This window comes from Pseudorca crassidens, chromosome 4 (assembly GCF_039906515.1).
Source record: "Pseudorca crassidens isolate mPseCra1 chromosome 4, mPseCra1.hap1, whole genome shotgun sequence".
Classification (NCBI taxonomy): domain Eukaryota; kingdom Metazoa; phylum Chordata; class Mammalia; order Artiodactyla; family Delphinidae; genus Pseudorca; species Pseudorca crassidens.
Genome location: NC_090299.1, coordinates 118,681,930 through 118,702,601, shown reverse-complemented (window position 1 = coordinate 118,702,601; position 20,672 = coordinate 118,681,930). Strand labels below are relative to the sequence as shown.

The following is a 20,672-nucleotide window of genomic DNA, read 5'->3' as shown; positions in this document are numbered from 1 at the left end:
TCATTTTTTGGACTCCAGGTAGACTCAAACTACCCCCCCCCCCAAAATAGCAGTCTCAATTACTGAAGTAATATAGAGTTGTCAAGTTCACATAAGGATTTGGTTTAATAATGCTAATGTGTAAAGTTATTGAACAGAATTTCATTATTTCAGAGAATGATATTCCATTTGTTCTAAAACAAGCCTTAGTTATTGGACAATATCTATTTTGATATTACAAAAGACACATCCATCTGTAATCAAGTTCTGGGAATCCTGTACTTTTTTGTTCTAATTAGTGACAACTAGGGATATTATAAGTATCACAGTCTCTGCTCCCTATTGCTGCTTCTAGTAAGAAAATAATATCTCAGGAGCTGGGGAGAGTAGAGTCCACATTCTGCATTTACTTCTTTTCAATCTACTCTTTCCCTTTATGTCTTGTATATCCAGCGTTTTCTGCCTAGAGGGGAGAATTGGTTGAAGAGATAACTTAAAACAAGTTAGACTCCAGGAGGGAGCAGCATTCAGAATAGATGGAAAAATTATGTCCAAATGGGCAAAAGGTAGAATGAACACAGGGCTAATTTTTAGGCCAAAGGCAGATGGTGTGTGCGGGGGGGCGTGCTTTCGTGCATGCATGTGTTTGAACTAATGGGGGGTTACTGGAGTTTTATTTTTGTTGGTTTCTTCTTTGCATTTCACTGTACAGTTCATTTGGTTGCTTGATGTGGGAATTCTATCCAACAGCCAGGTGTGGAACATGTGACAGGTACCATTTAAGTAAAAGTTTAACAGTAAGCATTTGTTAATACTCAACGAACCAGTAGGACACATTTTAAATGAGAATAGAAACAGAGTAGAAGAAATGACAATAGTCTGCCATGGAAAACACAGAATTTGATACAGATCAAATGAGGCAATAGAGTATGAACATTAAAAATTTGTCTGCATCAAAAATAATACAGAAAAAAAAAAGAACTAAAAACTTATGTTTTGGGAAATAACATTAGTTCAACTGTGAAATTGTTCTCCTAATACTAGTACTATTTTCAGCCTCAAAAATATAGCCTTCCTACTCTTTTTATTTTATTTACTTATTTATTTATTTGGCTGCACTGCACGGCTCTCAGGATCTTAGTTCCTCCACTAGGGATCAAACCTGGGCCCCCTGCAGTAGAAGCGTGGAGTCCCAACCACTGGACCTCTAGGGAATTCCCCCTTCCGCTCTTTTTTTTTTTTTTTAGAGAAAACACTGTGTGGTCCTTCAACGACCAACAGTTCAAATTCTCTAGTCATTGATATAGCACGTCTCTGATGAAGAAAGCACACACTGACTGACTGAAAGGAAACACAGGTTTTTAGTGAGATGACACATAACAGTGGCATACTATAAAGGTAGAGACTCTCTAATGAGCCAAAGTTCTGCATTAGCTCTCTGAAACTATGATTTTAGAAAAAAATGTGTATATATCGTGCCTTTTATGCTTTATGTGGGCCTTTAATTACTGGAAGCCCATGCTATCCTGCCTATTGCTTAATTTTGACAAATGTATTGGTTATAATGATAAATTGATGAAGCCTTACTGAATTTCTTCCCTTCAGCTTGAAATAAATTCAGTTGTATTTTATTGGAATCTAATAACTTTAAAATTAGACACTGTCTGGGCTTCTCTGGTGGCGCAGTGGTTGAGAGTCCGCCTGCCGATGCAGGGGACACGGGTTCGTGCCCTGGTCCGGGAAGATCCCACATGCCGTGGAGTGGCTAGGCCCGTGAGCCATGGCTGCTGAGCCTGCGTGTCCAGAGCCTGTGCTCCGCAACGGGAGAGGACACAATAGTGAGAGGCCCGCGTACCACAAAAAAAAATACAAAAAATTAGACACTGTCTTACTAAATTACAACCCAATTCCACATTTTAAAAATTAGCATAATGAGACACAAAGTGGTTTAAAAATGTACATAAAGACATATTATTAGAAACTGAATTATTAGAAACTGAATCCAAGTCTTCTAATTTGTAGTTCAGTGTAATTTTCACCATGCAATACTGTTTCTTCTCCTTAGAAGACTATGAGGAAAATTTGAATTCTATCAATTTCAGGGTATACAAACATGCTTTTAGGAAGATTCTTTGAAATAAGCAAGAAAACCCAAAACAGAATAAGATAATATACTTTCTTAGTGTAGGACTAAAAAGAAAAAAATCATTCTAGATTTTATCACTTTCCTAACATTTATTTTGCTTTTGAAGAATTATTTGTAAAGGAACAATACAAATGAGATACTGCCTCATCTATCAAATAGGTGATAATAATAAAAAAAAGAATGACAATATCAGAGTCGGTAAGAATATGGTGAAAACAGACATGATCAGAGGAAACATAAATTGGAAGAAACTTTTAAAGGGCAATTTGACAATATGTATAAAATGTCTTAAAAGGTATTTGCCTTTGACTTGGCTATTTTACTTGGAGGAAGTTATCTGCAAAGATTTAGCTATAAGGATGTTCTATAGCAATTACAAATTAGAAACATTTTAAATGTCCAATAGCTGGAAACTGATTAAATAAATTATGGTACACAGTACGTTCACATAATGGAGTACTTTACAGCCCTTAACAATAGTATTATAAAAGTTGTAAAATGTTCATGATATTTTATATGAGAAAAGACTATGTTCATTTTGAGCTTATGCTTATAAAAATATAGAGGATATATATTGAAAGAAAAATAAAGCAACGAAACACATAAAAGAAAAATTCCCCACAGACACAAGATTTGTTCTTTCTTATCTTTGGATATTGTAATATGAAGATATGATGCTTGGAGATAATGCAGTCATCCTTTAACTATAAAGAGAATTACTGTCAAAATTCTGAGAATGGCAGAGCATAAAGATGGAATGCGCTTGATAGCATTCTTGAACTTCTGAACCACCTCTGAACTCTCTATCTCTGATATTCTTGGTTTGTGGGATAAAAAATTTCTTAATATTAAAAAATAATCCCCACAATACTGAATAAAGCCAGTTGACTTTAGGTTCATGAATATATTTTTAAAATATACAGTTAAGATACTCTAACTCCATCTAATGTTTTTTTAAAAATGAAATCATGAAAACAGCTAAATATTTATTTTAGTATCAACCAACAAGATATTTAACACCAATGGAAACTAATATGAGATTTCAATTTTAACTACAGGCAACCTATAGGATACCTATAGAATTTTTAAAAGTACTTTGTATAACATTTCCCTGTGAGGCCAAGTTTAGGTGCAGTAACCTGAGAATCAACTTACTCTTAGTTTTCTTTGGGTCATGGCTGTTTCTAGGGCCATTTCTCTTAAGGGATCCCTGGTGATGTCAAGCATGGAAGCTTTGAGTGTGTCTCCTGGATACAGGTTCAGTCGAGACTGTCTAAGGGCCATTCTGGCTTGCAGCTGCATCATTTCTTCTTCTTGCCGTTTTAGCATAATCTCTTGATTAATTAAGTTGCCTTCAAGGGGTGTTTCATATTGTCTGCTATATAGAAGAGAAAAGTAAGGGTTGGGAAGAAAACAATTACTTTAAGTCTAAACAAGAAAAAGTCATGTTAAGTAAGGTATCAAGAATGTAAACAAATTTTATTTTTTCATTTCAGAAGAACCATTGCAGTAATATTTCAGTCCTATTTTTAATATATTAATATAGTATGGTGTCCCACTTGTAGGTAGATCTACATCCTTCACCTCTTCTCTTAACATCCCAGCATCTTCTGAAAACTGCTTCCCCTGCAGTTCTCTCAGATCGGGGCTGTTTTATTCTCATAATCTTGCACCAGTGGGCCGGGACATGCGACAGAGATTCCCCGTGATTTTTATTTCAGCTTCCAGATCATTACTGACCCGTCCTCCAAGAGCCCCCAGCTTCTCTGAAGTACATGCTATGAACTCACACCATCCACTGCTCTGCTTTGCTCTAGACATTGTCCTGTGGTCAACTCCCCCTTATTCATGAAAGATTTAAGTGGCTGACTCAGCGGTCTTCACCACTACTGCTGTCATAATTTGTGGTGGTGTGACAGAGATTGAAGAGTGCTCCAACACCCTGGCCTCCTCCACCTCAGCCAGCAATCTACACCCATTGTTATGCTGGCTATTACCAATAACTGCACCACCTCTAAAATTTCCTATTTCTATCTTTCAATACCCTCTCTATCTAATCTCCTTATTTTTTCTAGCTTACTTCCTCTTACACTCCCCTTCAAATAATTCACCAACTCTATCAGGAATTGTAGTCCATTGACTCTACCACTTTCTCTCTATTAACCCTCTCTTGCCCTTACACTGCTTGAATTCTAAGGCCCATCATTAAAATCATTCCTTTGCATTCAACCTCAACTCTCATGAAACTGCAGAACCATGCTGACTGATCTCAGTGGGTTCTTAGTACTGCCTGGTGATTAATTTTCTTAGAGAACTATTTCATATTTTCATCCTTGTCTTTTCTTTTCAAAACTCCAATACTTTCTCCCTTGTCTCCTCTCAACTGATGAATTTTCCTCAGTTTTCTTGGTGAAATAAGGAGCAATCAGGAAGTAACTTCCTTATCCTTCTACCACTGGACTTTCCAAATCTATATCCGTATGTTCTGCTGTCTTTTTCTGTTACAACGGATGGATCTCCTGCACACTTATACAGGCGTCAAACCTCTACCGTGCATGGGATTCCAGACCTCTCCCCCACCCAAAGACTTTGCTCCTGCAATTACCCTCTCACATGCATCACTAGTCTCATGCACTAGGTTATTCTCATTAGCATACAAACATGCTGCACTATTTTCTACTTAGAACAAAAAAATCCTCCTTTGGTTCCACACCCCCTTTCAGATTCTGTCTCATTTTTCTGCTGTCTTTTAGAGTAATTTTCTTCAAAACTGTCCTTTAAGTTTTATCTCCATTTCATCTCCCACTCTCTCTTGGACTCAGACCAATAGTTTGAGTCCTTACCATTTCACCAAAACTAGTCACAAAAATGACTACCTTCTGTGTTACCAAAGCCAAAGGATAATTCTTAGTTTGCATCTTACTTGACCTCTAAGCATCATATAACATACAGCTGCTTAATCATTCCTCTTCTTAAACATCTGACTTCTGGGAAACCATGCTCTTTTTATTTTCCTTCTACTTCACTGGCTCCTCCCTCTCAGTCTCTTTTGCTGGATCCTCCTTCATTTCTAATCTCTTAATGTTAGACTGCAACAGTGCTCAGACCTCCAGAGTTTTCTAGTCTCCACAGTCTTCATACCTACCTGATCTCATGTAGTCACCTAGTCTTAATTATCTTATATTCCCATAACTCCAGGCTCTCCCCTGAATTCTAATTCTACTCACCCGCCTAAGTGAGTGTTCTACTTGGATGTTAACATGCATCTTTAACCTTACATGTCTAAAACCAAATTCTTGATACTTTTTCCTTACGTGCAACCTTCTCTCAATCACTCACTGGTTGCTTAGGACACAACTTGGAGTCATTCTTGATTCCTCTTACAAATCCCACATCTGAATGACCAGCAAATCCTGCAGGGCACAACCCTGAAGAAATCTGTATTTGAATCTTCTTTACCACTAGCAACCTAATCTGTGCTGTATGCAGCTCAAATGGAGTACTGTAATTGCCTCCTAACTGGTGTTTTACTCCTGCAATCTGTTCTTCACAGAACAGATCAATTCCATTAAAATGTAAATTAGATCATGGCTCTCTATGCTCTCAACCATCCAATGGCTTCCCATTACACTTAGAATAACATCTGAAGTGCTCGCCTTAGCTTCTGAGGTCTGATATGATTTGGGTCCTAGTTACCATCCACTCTGCCCTTCACTCATTCTGCTGCCTTCTGTGTTATGCTGCCCTTCCTGCTATTCCTCTAACATGGACATATCTCTCCTACCTCAGGGCCTCTGCTCTTGCTGTTCCTTTTGTCTGGAACTCTCTTCCCCCTGATATCTGCATGTTTTACTTCCTTGTTGCAAATAGTTTTCTTTTCAAATGTCGCCCCTTGGGAGAGGCCTCCTCTGATCACCCTACCCTATGAAAACTAGAATTTGGACATCACACACCTGTAGTTTCTAACCCTTTAGCCTGATTTATTTTTCTTCCAAGCACCATCACACTCTGATGGTGCATTACTTACTTGTTTTTTCAGTGGTTTACTGGCTATCCCTCAGCACTAGAAAATCTCTTTAGGGACTTCTTGATCTTGTTCATGACTCCATCTCCAGTACCTATAAGTACCCAGTACATGGCAGGTACTCAATAATCATTTGTTGCGCAAATGATTGAACATGATTTTATGGCTCACTCTCACTTAATGGGGTCAAGGAAAATGGTAAGAATTTGAATCTTTACATTTTAACTCACACCTGTCATTTTCATCAAATATATTAGCCTTCTTGTTCAAATTATTTTATACCTACAAACAGGTAGCAAAAAATGACTGATCATCACTTTATCTGGCCCAACACAATATCTGGTAGAAATTCCTATAAAGACTGAAATATTTGAGAGGCAAAAAACAAACAAACTAAACAGACAAAACAAACGAACAGGGACTTCCCTGGTGGTGCAGTGGTTAAGAATTCCCCTGCCAATGCAGGGGACACAGGTTCGAGCTCTGGTCCGGGAAGATCCCACACGCCGCAGAACTAGGCCCATGCACCACAACTACTGAGCCTGTGCTCTAGAGCCCGTGCTCCACAACAAGAGAAGCCACTGCAATGAGAAGCCCACGCACCACAAGGAAGAGTAGCCACCGCTCACTGCAACTAGAGAAAGCCCGCGTGCAGCAATGAAGACCCAATGAAGGAAGGAAGGAAGGGAGGGAAGGAGGGAGCGAGGGAGGAAGGAAGGAAGGAAGGAAGGAAGGAAGGAAGGAAAGAAAGAAAGAAAGAAAAAGAAAAACGAACAAAAAACTCAGAAAACCTAGATGATTTAGGAATGAATAAATAGGTTCTTTTGAGACAGAAAAAATGGTTACATCATTAAGCAGATAGGCACAGAAGCAGTGGGAATTGCACTATGTAAAAATTGTACTTCAAAAGTTAACACAGAAAAAAAACTTAGAGTTGCTCTTTGGAAAACAGCTTTGAATATCTTTTTTGGTCACTGAAAGACACTTTTGATAGCTCAAAATCCAAAAATTACTCATTCTTCTGGATCTGACTCATAATTTCCTGTTAATCTCCCCCCACCCACTATGATACAAATCAATAGCACTGTCTCGATCTGTTTTTCCATTTCATTCTAGCTAAAGAAATGGAAATTTTATAAAGAAGCAGGCAACATGTCTAAATACAGAACTATTTATAGGTCTCACAAATATGTGACCTAAAGAACAAACAGAACCTCCCGATTAAGTACCAGCATGTTAAGGGTATTATCAGAAGCCTTTGTACACATACAGAAAACTCTGCACTTGAATAAGGAATCTGGACACTACTTTAATGTGTTTTTCCTTGCGCAGAAAGAAGAGATGGGGTACTCTAAAAGAAGTAGAGTTTAGCACCTTACATTAAATGTAATAAATACACAGACCTGACAATCTACTTCTCCTTGAAATATTTTTTTTCACCTATAACTTTATCTAATACAGATGTTAAGAACACTATGTTGTGTTTTTTACCCTCTTAAAGTGTGAAATAAAAGGTAGCTTATCACTAAATTACGATTTGATGAGCTAAGGCCTCAATGTTAATGTTTCCTAAAATTAAACCGGAAACAGTCAAAACTAAGATTCTTTTATAATGCTGACGCTTTTAGGTACCTTATCAAGAAAATTGAAATAAGATTCACAAAATGGTTCAATTTTGTTTGGAGGAATATGTATTTTAAATAACTAGCAAACTGACTATAAAATCAATCAATCAGATTGGGAGTTTGGGATTGACATGCACTCACTGCTATATTTAAAATGGATAACCAACAAGGACCTACTGTAAAGAAAAAAACAGAAAAAAAATCAATCGATCAACACATAATCCCAACAATTCTTCCAGTTGTTATCTTTACTCCTATTTCTGATTAAGTTAAAAGGGCATCATGTTAACTATTTATAAGTTTTCTCCAAATTACATATATAGAGAAGAGTGACTTCCTCAATTCAACACAGAGCTTAGTGCAATTCAACATTTGCTTCATATGGCTGGTCATCCCAAAACAGTTTTGCTTCTTTAACAAAATTATGTAATATCAAGCATAGATCTGTCTTTGTCTCTTACCTCTTTGGTCAAAATTACCAAAATAGTAATCACAAATACTATTACCACAATGGGGTCATAAAAATAGAAAATGCTATTATGCAAAGATCATACCACTTTAGGTAAATGAATACTTATTAGAGCTTTCCTCAAAGAAAGTATCATAGACTTTTTTTTTTAAAGATTTTTTTTTGATGTGGACCATTTTTAAAGTCTTTATTGAATTTGTTACAATGTTGCTTCTATTTTATGTTTATGTTTATGTTATGGAGGTTTTCTGGCCTCCAGGCATGTGGGATCTTAGCTCCCCAACCAGGGATTGAACCTGTACCCCCTGTGTTGGAAGGTGAAGTCTTAACCATTGGACTGCCAGGGAAGTCCCTCAGACTATTTTAAAAGGAACAAGAGGGAAGAGAAAAACACACAAGTTTCATAAAAACTGGAATATTAAGGAATAATTTTAGTGCAATGTAATTACTTGGAGTCTAAACCCTGGATAAATTGTCTGCTTTAATCACATGGCTAGGGTTACCTGGTCTATTAATAGTTTACAGGTATGAAACAGTGTCTGCCAGAATTAATCAACTAAGGGGCAAGTTTTTGTTAATTTTCAAATGATTCTTTTGTATATAATGGCACTTGAACTAAATGAACTGATATCAAATTTAAGAGGATTCCTGTCATTTGGGAGTAAATTTGGAAGCAACCTCTTGTTCTCTAATATCACATTATGAATTTCAAATTAATGCGTAACATTAATAACATGCTTCTGTTCACGTAAAGAACCTGTACACACCTGCAAAAGATACACATTAATATATTCACTACTGATTTGACACTTTTCAGTTCAAACAAAGTAAATCAATCCATGCCTATAATACCACCATTCTAACCCTAGCACAAGAATAATACACACCTTATAAGAAACCTGAGTATTTCAGTATGAAAATGAACTCTAAACAGCCCGAAGTGGGCTTTAAAAAATACAAGATGACCTCTTTTAAGCCAGGAAAGATGTAGTGAAAAATTAACTTTTTACATAATAGGTTATTCAGTAGTAACCTATTAATTATTCATTCAACAAATAATACTCACTGAAAGCCTGCTTGTTGAGCCCATTCAACCTCGAAAGAAGTATTATTCTCTTAGAAATCAAAGTTTACTATCTTCTCACAGATGTTTAATGCCGTGCCTTCAGAACTTCCTTACTGTTAATAAGTTATTTTATATTCATGTTAATTTAAAAATCAAGCACAAACTATAAATAATCAGGGCCAATTCTAAAAGATTCCAATAACTCAAACTACTGTAACATCTTTTACATAACTGAATGAATTTGCAAGAACTTAAAGAGGAGGAAAAGGAAAAGGAAAATGGAGAAAACAGGAAAAAGAATAATTTTTTAAAATTCTCCTTGATTCTAACAAAGAAAAAAAAAACACCAGCAACAGGAAATATATTATCATTTTTTCATATTACATACCTTGGTCTCTGTGACTGGCCTTGACTTGGGGTTTCATCTACCCCTGGGAGACCACTGTTGGACTCAAATCTCTTTGACACTTCACTTTTTCTCACTAATTGTGAATGAAACAAAAATAGTACAAGTGAGAAAAATATCAAGTAATCTTATTTAAAACTCAAGCATTCAGCAGACACATAAGATAATTTTTACAAATCATATTCATGTAATCAAATTAGTGACATAATGTCAATAAACTCTTTAAAGGTAAGTCATGTTATTTTGAAAACAATTATTTTCTCTACTATGAAAATGACTACACTGCTATTTGATGAAACTGCTATTAAGTTCCTATAATACTGTTAAAATGAGTAACTGGAAGTTTTTTATAATTAAAAAATTTTACATAGAATTATTCTTTTGACACCTTATATCTCAACACTACTGAAAGAGAAGAACAATCATGGTTTCTTAAGAACATTTTGCTTGTTCAGATCCCTCTCACCTTTTCTGAAGTCTGATTCAGAGGAAACAATAGATGGACTTTCACTGCAGGTACTAAAGATATCACTGTGGTAAGTTTTGTATCTTCGAATTGGTTCTGAAAGGATTAAAACATAAACATTAGAAAGCAAACTCATTAGCTGTTCCACACAAATCAAATAAGGCACTAAATTTATTCTTGTGAGACTAGAACATTTTTATACATTGCTTTAAATTTAATAATGGATAGGTGGTATTCAAAAATGTGACTACAGTTTTGAGGCAGTTTGGCATACGGGTTAAGAGCCTGGACTCTGAAGCTAGATTTGCTAGGGTCCAGTACTTACCAGGTGCATGACTTTAGGAAGGTATTTAACCTTCCTGTGACTCTTCTTCAACTGAAAAGAGGGTATAATAGTGTGTGCATCTCATAGGGTTGTTGTGAGCATTAAATGAATTAATATATGCAGAGCTCTTAGAATACAGTGTATGCTACAGAAACATCATTCTTTGCACTAGGTGCTATGAGGATGGAAAATCCAAAGACACAGTCCCAAGTTCAAATAATTTAAAAAGCAGAAGTACAAAATACTTAAGACGGGACATGTGGGGACGGGGTGGGGGGCAGGGGGAGCTGTGTAGGGATGTACGGTGTGTGCTCTGTATCAGGGGGGCAGAACTCCACTAAAATCTAAATTCTACCTTCTAAATGTTTCTGACTCACCCCTCTTCTTTGTACTCATGATCACTATCATAGATGACTATTCAGCTCAAGCCTGGACTACTTCACGTGTCCTAGATTCCCCTCTCTGCAGTCTTGCTTTCTTGCTTGTCTCGTATTATAATGCACATTACAAAGAGTGAACTTTCCAGAAATGAAAATCTGAGCATAATACTGTATTTCTTAAACTTCTTCAAACTAGAGTTTTCAAGATACAGTTTAGTATCTCCTTAGCTTAGTATTCAAAGCCTTTCCATAAGGTGGTCCCTGACTACATTTATAGCAGTAGCTCTTCATATTCTGAAGTCATAGGTTCTTACTTGCTAGAATCAGATGAAAAGCACAGACCTCTCTTCTCTGCCTGCCCGCCCAAAGCACACTGAAATACACAAACATTGAAAAAGAACTTTAAAAACTCAATCCAGGTGGAACCCTTGTTCCAGGGCATCATCACCATCCACTTCTCCAAATTTTGCACTTGTGTTACTGAATTTACAGATAACCAAAAGCATATAAACTTTTAGATTCTCTCCTGAAAGATACTTTCCCTGCTAGAAATGCCTTTCTTCCCCTTTTCTTTTGAATACTTTTTCTTTTTCCTTTAAGAGAAGCCTTAAAGGAAAAAAATCTTTCATGTCCACAAAAGCTTTCATGACCAACTCAAGGCTGAGTTAGATATTGCTTCTTGTACTTTCATATTGCCTTATGCTTAAAAAATTGTGACTCTTCCACTGCCTAATATTGATATTTCCTTCTCTACTTGTTTGTTTCCTCTACCAAAATTATAAACTCTGACAAAAAGGATTGTGCCTTTTTCAGATATACCTCTAGTGTCTAGCAAGTGTCTGATGCATAGCAAGCACAAAATAAATATTTTCTGAGTAAATATGAATGAATGAATGAAAAGATGAATATATGTGATACACAAAGGTCACTGATGACCTTTAAGAGGACTATTTCCATTGCACAGACAGGTGAGAGACCAAATCAGACTAAATGATAGTAAATTGAGAAAAAGAGTAACACTATTCTTTCAAGAAGTTTGAGGGTTTGAGAAAGAAAAAAGATTTAAAAAAATAAACTAAATGAGACTAGATGAGTTATTAGGGTCTTTTTGGAAGAGTGAAATGTGAGGATGTTTTTAGGCAGTGGATAATAAATCTGTAGATTGGAGGAGATTGCAAATGATAGTGGGGAAAACTGATGGAAAAATGTGAAGGAACCAGGAGGAGGAGATGGGAAAAAACCAACATACATGGGATGGTTAATTTAGCAGGGAGGAAGAACCTTTCCTTCTTAAGAGAAAGAAATAATGAACAAAGGAAAGAGTGAAAAAACAGAGGGAATCCCAAGATACTCATCAGAAATTTGCCATACTCCTGGTAATAAAAGTAAATCACGGGCCACCCTGGTGGCGCAGTGGTTGAGAGTCCGCCTGCCGATGCAGGGGACACGGGTTCGTGCCCCGGTTTGGGAGGATCCCACATGCCACAGAGCAGCTGGGCCCGTGAGCCATGGCCGCTGAGCCTGCGCGTCCAGAGCCTGTGCTCCACAACGGGAGAGGCCACAACAGTGAGAGGCCCGCGTACCGCAAAAAAAAAAAAAAAAGTAAATCACTTCCTGAGAAGAGTAAAGAAATTCTGCTGTGAAAAAGTGTTGAGTCAGGAAAAAAAAAAAAAACAAAAAAAAAACCATGAAAGCTTTTATGTTACAGTGAGAGTTTAGATTAGGCTAGAATGCATGAATTTTATTGGAACCAATCAGAATGGTTTTGTGGCTTTTTCTAGGCACTAGAGAAAGCAGACCATGGGAAATACCTAGAACTGAGGAGTGATATGGGATTCATGGTAGCAGATAATCAAGGTATGTGAGGGTTTCTTTTTTACTAGTTTGCAAACTTGAGGACGGGTACTTCACAAAATGAATTATTCCCTTGTGCTAGGAGGTGTTTAACAGAGATTGTTAAAAGAAAAAGAGATGAATAAATGAATGAAATAGTTAAATGGCACCACAGAAACCAGGCTGGAAACCAGGATGGAAATGATGGGCTGGAAAAATTGGGAGCTCATGCTGAGGCAAAGGATAGGAGTAATGGGGAAGAGTTGAAGGATAAATGACTGGCCATGGACTTGATGGAGAGGAAGTTGTGTATTGTTCTTATAACAATGTTTACCAGGAGAAGCATGCACAATATAGAAGACTCCTACTTTGTCCAGTTTTGTATACAGTGAACGTAAGTATCAAATAATACTATAATTAATAAAAAGAGTTTTGGAATTGAAAATCCATGTACCAAAACTTTAAAAAAAATGATTCCATTCTACCACAGGGAAGTCTCATGGTAAAATAAGTGATTAAAAAAAAATTCCTCTCTGGGACTTCCCTGGTGCCACAGCCTGCCAATGCAGGGGACACGGGTTTGAGCCCTGGTCCGGGAATATCCCACATGCCACGGAGCAACTAAGCCTGTGCGCCACAACTACTGAGCCTGCTCTCTACAGCCTGTGAGCCACAACTACTGACCTCACACGTCACAACTACTGAGGCCTGCGTGCCACAACTACTGAGCCCATGTGCCTAGAGCCTGTGCTTTGCAACAAGAGAAGCCACCGCAATGAGAAGCCTGTGCACTGCAGTGAAGAGTAGCCCCTGCTCTCTGCAACTAGAGAAAAGCTCAAGTGCAGCAACAAAGACCCGACGTAGCCAAAAAAAAAAAAAATGTGGGCTTCCCTGGTGGCACAGTAGTTAAGAACCCACCTGCCAATGCAGGGCACACAGGTTCGAGCCCTGGTCTGGGAAGACCCCACATGCCACAGAGCAACTAAGCCCGTGAGCCACAACTACTGAGCCTGCACTCTAGAGCCCGCGAGCCACAACTACTGAAGCCCACATGCATAGAGCCCATGCTCCACAACAAGAGAAGCCACCGCAATGAGAAGACTGTGCACTGAAACAAAGAGTGGCCCCCGCTCGCCATGACTAAAGAAAAGCCTATGCACAGCAACAAAGACCCAACGCAGCCAAAAGTAAAAATAAAACATAAAATAAAAATGCATAAAAAAATTCCTCTGTTTTAAGATGAACGTGATTTGAAAGGATTGTAGAAGATGTCAAACAACAGTTTTATCTAATTTATTAGTTTTATCTAATTTAAATGTAATGAACATAGTTAAATGGTTATGTAAGAAGAACTGCTATCTTCAAGGGGCACCAAAGAACTTTTTGTTTTATTGTACAGAACCTCCACGTTAAAGTTTTGAGAAATCTTCCCAACGTAACTTGACCAAATGACAAACCTGGCATTGTAACCTACAGGACAGTAAAACCAACAAGGCCAAGGGAAAGACCCAAATGTATGGAGGCAATATGGTTTTACCTCACAATGAAAAGTAGGAAGTTGCAACAAACCTATTCAGTGGACAGAGGAGAGAACTTCAGTCACTTGGATGTTAAGCCTGCAATAACAATTTCACACCCCATATTAATTGAATTTACTGCTTCATAACTATTTCTGCAAAGTGGCTATATGAGAGTAAATAAATTTTAATTTCCATTCTCTGGTGGTGCTTTATAATTATTCTTACATTATTTCATAGCGTCCACGTTCCCTGTCTTTTGCTCACCTATGTTTTGTTTCCTATACTCTGACAACACTAGTAAACTTTTTTCAATCCTTGAGTTCCTCTGTAAGACAAATTAATGTAACTTTGACAAACTCTTCTTAAAAATATAACACCAGGACTTCCCTCGTGGCACAGTGGTTGAGAATCCACCTGCCATGCAGGGGACATGGGTTCGAGCCCTGGCCTGGGAAGATCCCACATGCTGTGGAGCAACTAAGCCTGTGCGTCACAACTATTGAGCCTGCGCTCTAGAGCCTGCAAGCTACAACTACTGAGCCCACGTACCACAACTACTGAGCCCACGTGCCACAACTACTGAAGCCCGCACGCCTAGAGCCCATGCTCCACAAGAAGAGAAACCACCCGCAATGAGAAGCCCGCGCACCACAATGAAGAGTAGCCCCCGCTCACCGCAACTAGAGAAAGCCTGTGTGCAGCAATGAAGACCCAACACAGCCTAAATAAACAAATAAATAAATTTACACACACAAAAATATATATAACAATAAATCATCTTCCCGTGATGAACTACTGGTCTGTAAATGTTCTCAGTACCACACCCGGGGGGAGGGAGGACATTGCCTTATGATGCTTTACCGCTTCAGAGTAATAGGGCACAAAAACTCTGGAAACACAAACTAGATGACTAGCTTAGCAGGACAATTAAGGGGCAGGAAGAACTTTTCCCTTCTAAGGCTGGGGTAGAGGTGGGGTGTTTATGTTAATTAAAGTGGTAGGAATCTTTTGTGAGCTTCTTGTATTCCGAAATGCATCTTTTAAAAAAAAAAACGCTGTTAACCATGTTCCTTTCACTTAATGGCATGGCAGATATAACCAGCGTCGAGTTCCCAGGCAATATTTACTACACAGTCATGGTTATAAAAAGGTTAGAATCAGATTAAAGTTCTCAGCCAAAATTTACTACTCAGTTCTGCTTACAAGAAAGGTTAGCCCTTATAAGCTTTCCATTTCTGAATTAAATAATAAATGTAACAGTTTCAGGAATTATTATAAAATTACATGTCCTTTACCAAGAGAATCTGCATTGGTGTATAATAGAGGCATATTTTCCATGCTGACAGATAGAAACACTTCTTGGCTTTCTGATGACCTACACAAAAGGCACCCAGTAGACATTAACTAGATAGGTAGTAGCTTTCTTCCTCTGTTCTGGTCTGCAAAAGAAGGGTAATCCCTAATTTTCCACAAGGTGTCCTACCGTTATTGATGAGTTTTTTTGGAGGATCCAGACAACAGATATGTTTTCTATCTATATTTAAATGTATAATATTAGCACTTTAGATTTGGTCCAGATCCCACAAATGTGGTACTAACTGAGTGATTAAAAACACACACACAACTTTTTATTATGAAAACTTCTAAACAGACACAAAAACAGAGAGTACAAGTCCTCATATGTACCCATCTCCCCGCATCAACAAAACCTAGTGATTGTTATTTTAATTAGAAAGTGTTATTTTTTTTAAAACAAAGAGATGCTTTTAAGTATTTATAGAATATTACAAAGTTTCCTGAATGCCAAAATTTTTGGATCATGTGCAATGGACCTATTAAGAATGTTCAAATACACATTTTATAAAATACACATGTGGCTACTTTCATTGCAATGTTAAAACTGCAACGGCAAAATTTTAAGCTGTCACCATTACAACTGGAGAACCGAATTTATTTGCCTTTTGTGGGATAAAATTAGACTGAGTATCTAATTAGTTGGTTTGCAAATTTCTTTTCTCAGCTAGTAAATATTTAAATGAAACCTACATTGTGTAAATCAGTGTACTAGAGTTCATTTAGGATCATGAATATTCCTCATTTCGCTAGATGATTTTCTTCTCTTTGACTTCCTATATGTATTTAGTTTTCAGACATGGAAAATAAAGTTGTAGTTAACAATCTTAGCATAGAAATAATAATGAGTGCAAAAGAAAAAATGGGAGAATAAAATTAGCCTGAATACATGTTACCAAAAAAGCAGTACATCAAATTGAGTGTGTGAATATATGTATGTAAAACACACAAAACACATAGGAATACAGTCTCTCCAAAAAACATTTTGTAGAATAGTGGTGAGAGAATGAGAAGAATAGGGACTAGAGAATAATGGCTTAAAGAATTAACATCTGGATAGAAGTCTAGTTATAGAGATTCTGTAATCATACATACTCTGACAATTAAAGATATATTTTAATTTCTAGTATTACTTTACTATAATTAAGAGTGTACTATTTTTTTGGTCAGATTACAAGGTATAAAAATCTGACAGGACTTCCCTGGTGGCGCAGTGGTTAAGAATCTGCCTGTCAATGCAGGGGACACGGGTTTGAGCTCTGATCCGGGAAGATCCCACATGTCGTGAAGCAACTAAGCCCGTGCACCCGTGCACCACAACTACTGAGCCTGTGCTCTAGAGCCTGCGAGCCACAACTACTGAGCCCCCGCATCACAACTACTGAGGCTCGCGCACCTAGAGCCCGTGCTCTGCAACAAGAGAAGGCACCTCAATGAGAAGCCCGTGCACTGCAATGAAGAGTAGCCACTGCTCACCACAGCTAGAGAAAGCCCAGGCGCAGCAATGAAGACCCAATGCAGCCAAAAAAAAAAGAAAAAAAACCACAACTGACAAATATTTTATTATTCTTTAACTGTAAGCTGATCCTCTAAACTGCAGCTCTAACATGGTATTGACTCCACATTTATATAGCAACATCAAAAGGCAGCTTTTCAATAGGCTAGTGTTTTGTCATAAATTCTTGACAACTGAGAGTCATAATTTCCACCAACACTTAACACACTTAACACTTTAACCATATGAAGCTGTGGCATGTGGTCATGAACACTATACTTTTAATGGTTAGGGAATTATGAAGACTTGCATGATATTCTGAGCTTATATAGAGCTATTTTAGATGAAAAGTTCACATCTACAACCTTCACATTAAAATGTATCTAAGCTAGTGCAAACTGTAATCTAAAAACACGTTTTACAAGTGACACATATTCAAGCTCAGACACGTAACACGAAGGAACTGAGACTCAGGCAATTGCAACATCAGGAATTAAATAACCACTTTTAGCTTGGCATTTCTTTACCTTTAATACATGACCCAAATTACAGATAAACGTTTCAAAGAGAAATGCACTAAAATGACGGGTTTTATAGTTCAGAACTATAAAAAAATATTTAAAACCCTGCATTTTATAGTTATAGGTCCTAACAAATAAAATATTTCAACCTTCAAATAAAGCAGAGAAACAAAAGTAATAACATTATGTATTCATGTATGAAGTGTTTTCCTCTATGCTTTCTTTTGAGGGGGTTAATTTCTGGAGATTAGAGATGGTACCTTGTTTATGATCACTAGAGTCCACTGTATTCTATATTACACCATGCTGCATGATACATGAATAGAATATATTCTAAAATCCTTTGAGAGCTAGGCGTGATCAACAGAATTTTTAACAAAGAGAAACAGAACACATGCAAGTATGAATATATATAAATGAGGAAAGGTATATGGAGAAATACTCTGTGAAATATAAATTACTTTATAGATGTAAAATTTGTGCAGAGTAGGAATGCAACAAGAGTGAACAGTTCCTCTATGATGGTCTTGTGTAATGCAGTAGCCATAAATCTGGGCCAGCTGTACCACTCTTCTAGCATCCTCCAGGATCCTTTGTTGTTATGACTTCAACTGCCCCTTCTAAAGCTTCCAAACAGTACAGAGTTCTAAAGGAAAGTGATTGCATTTGCTGTTGGTTGGTCAGGCTGTGACTGACAAGCATGTGATTTTCTCTTAGAGTTGGACAAAACAGAGGAGAAGGAGGTGGGATTTCTCCTCACGATATAGCATAATTCATCAGAGAATATTGTTGTATTCCATATCTGAAATAGCACCACTGAATATACTAAACATTTAATATTAATAGCCATGTTGCAATATTCAGTTTAGATTAACAAACACTTACTGACTATCTATTATATGCCAGGCATAGTCGTAGATACTAAGGATGTAGCCATGAATTAGACCAGGGCAAATTTCTGGTGTCTACGAGAGGAGAAAAAAGCTCTTCAAAACAAATAATTTCAATGAAAAATATAGGCCAGCATCTGGAAGTGGGAAGATGAGAGAAAGCTTCCTGAGCTACGCAATGCCTGAAAGCTTAGACAGTCTTTTAAGGCAGAAAGCTGCATGAATAAAAGCATGAAAATATAAAATAGCCTGTATGGAGGGAGGGAAGTTGGTGAGGGAGGGCAAGAGGAGTGGGAGGGGAGGAGAGAGAGAGAGCGCGCGAATACCCGTGGTGTTGGAATGACTTGTGAGATGGGAAATGCTAAAGGGTGAGACTGGAGAGACACAATAATGGAAAGCCTTAAATACCATAATCTAAGAAGCCTGAATTTTATCCTGCTCAGCTGATAAAAAGTTATTAAATGGCTGAAGGCAGAGAAGAAATGTATTCAAATTTGCATGGCAGGTAAAACAGAGGACAAACTATAGCTGAGAGATCAATTTAGAAAGCTAGTTCTATAGTCCATGGGCAACAAAGGAATTGAGAGACTGGAATGAAATGAAGAAATATTTTGGAGGCTAAAACTGTTGGGTCTTAAACCTTGTGATGATACTCATTACTAGCAAGATCCATTTAAAATCTTTCTTAAAACATATCGATCCATGCTTTTCAGAAGGTTTCTATATCAAAGCCAAACTGGGTCTATGTTAACTATGTATGAGTTAGATTTAAATTAGGTCCCTAATTTCTGATAAAGTACCCTCTGATTTCTGTGGACTCCAAAACCAGTATTATATTACAATGATTATAGACACTGGAAAGCTCATTTTGGTTTCACTTGTAACTTTCCTTAGCATTTAAAAATGCAACTTCATTTTTTTTCACTTGGATAAATCAAAGAAGAGAAGTAAATGTCTATGCTCAGTTGTTTTTAAGCTAAAGAATAACTTACTGAATACTTCTTCTCAAATGCTTTTCAAACCAATCTTTGGTTATTTTTTTACTGGACTAACTGTGTGAGAATGGTTTGAAGCTGCACTCAATGGCTAGGTAATTTTAAATAAAATATTGTTCCTTAGTTGCACTAGCTACAATGCAAGTGCTCAACAGTCACATGTGGCTTGTAACTACAGAGCTGGACTTTGTAGATATAGGACATTTCCTCCATTGAAGTTCCATTGGACAATGCTGGTCTAAAACATAAATCTCTTTAAATTTCAGCCCTGGAAACATAGTAGGCACTTGATTCTTTCTGGTTAAGATGTTGAATCCATCTATAATAGTGTGCTCTTCAGAGCTACAAAATATTTTATATCTTAGTAGTATAATAATAAAGTCATTAATACTTAAGTACATGTGATACTTGACCAATATCACATAAAATCCCTTCTTATTCATATTTACTTCTGTGGAAACTGATTATTTAAATTATTTAAGTTCATGGAGTAATCCAAATAATGACTCAATCTTTTTTTTTCTTTTTTGTGGGGGGGGTTGCTATTCTAAGGGAAATAAGGAAAAAATAAAAACTGAGTAGTTCATCTTTACCAATTTTGGCTCTTAGAAAAAAAAGATAAGTTTTGAAAATACTTCTCTCTCTCCTTAAAATGTCACTAGTAGCATCCCCTATGATGAACTGTAACATTTATGATTCCATCCTCCTACTCTTCAGAAATGTAACTATAAAAGTATATGCGGGCTTCCCTGGTGGTGCAGTGGTTGAGAATCTGCCTGCCAATGCAGGGGACACAGGTTCGAGCCCTGGTCTGGGAAGATCCCACATACCGCGGAGCAACTAAGCCCATGCGCCACAACTACTGAGCCTGCGTGTCTGAGGCCTGTGGTCCGCAACAAGAGAGGCCCTCGCTCAGTGAGTGGCCCCCGCTTGCCGCAACTAGAGAAAGCCCTCGCACAGAAACGAAGACCCAACACAGCCAAAAAAAAAAAAAAAAGTATATGCACTTTCAAGTTCAATGGAATGAATGTGAATGGAAATGAAACATTAAGGTGTCTTAATAATGAGAACAAGCTCACATATTTGAGTGTTTACATACTCTAGCTGCACAACAGAGTTTAAGCTGTATTCACACAACAGTCACAGAACAGCAAAAACTAGGCTAGACCAGAGGCCACA

General features: G+C 37.4%; 1 protein-coding gene across 16 annotated transcripts in view; it reads right to left on the bottom strand.

Moving 5' to 3' along the window:
- The window catches only part of PTPN13 (protein tyrosine phosphatase non-receptor type 13), a 235,696-nt gene that overhangs the window by 94,507 nt on the left and 120,517 nt on the right, over positions 1 to 20,672 (bottom strand). For 10 of the 16 annotated variants that reach the window (XM_067736501.1, XM_067736502.1, XM_067736506.1 and 7 more), the window contains 3 exons: positions 10,182 to 10,277; positions 9,698 to 9,791; positions 3,281 to 3,503 (listed from right to left, as the gene is read on the bottom strand). In XM_067736501.1, coding sequence (XP_067592602.1) covers positions 3,281 to 3,503; positions 9,698 to 9,791; positions 10,182 to 10,277 — 413 coding nt within the window. The remainder of the gene's footprint in view (positions 1 to 3,280; positions 3,504 to 9,697; positions 9,792 to 10,181; positions 10,278 to 20,672) is intronic. The other 6 variants (XR_010943112.1, XM_067736500.1, XM_067736504.1 and 3 more) reach the window with 1 other exon arrangement.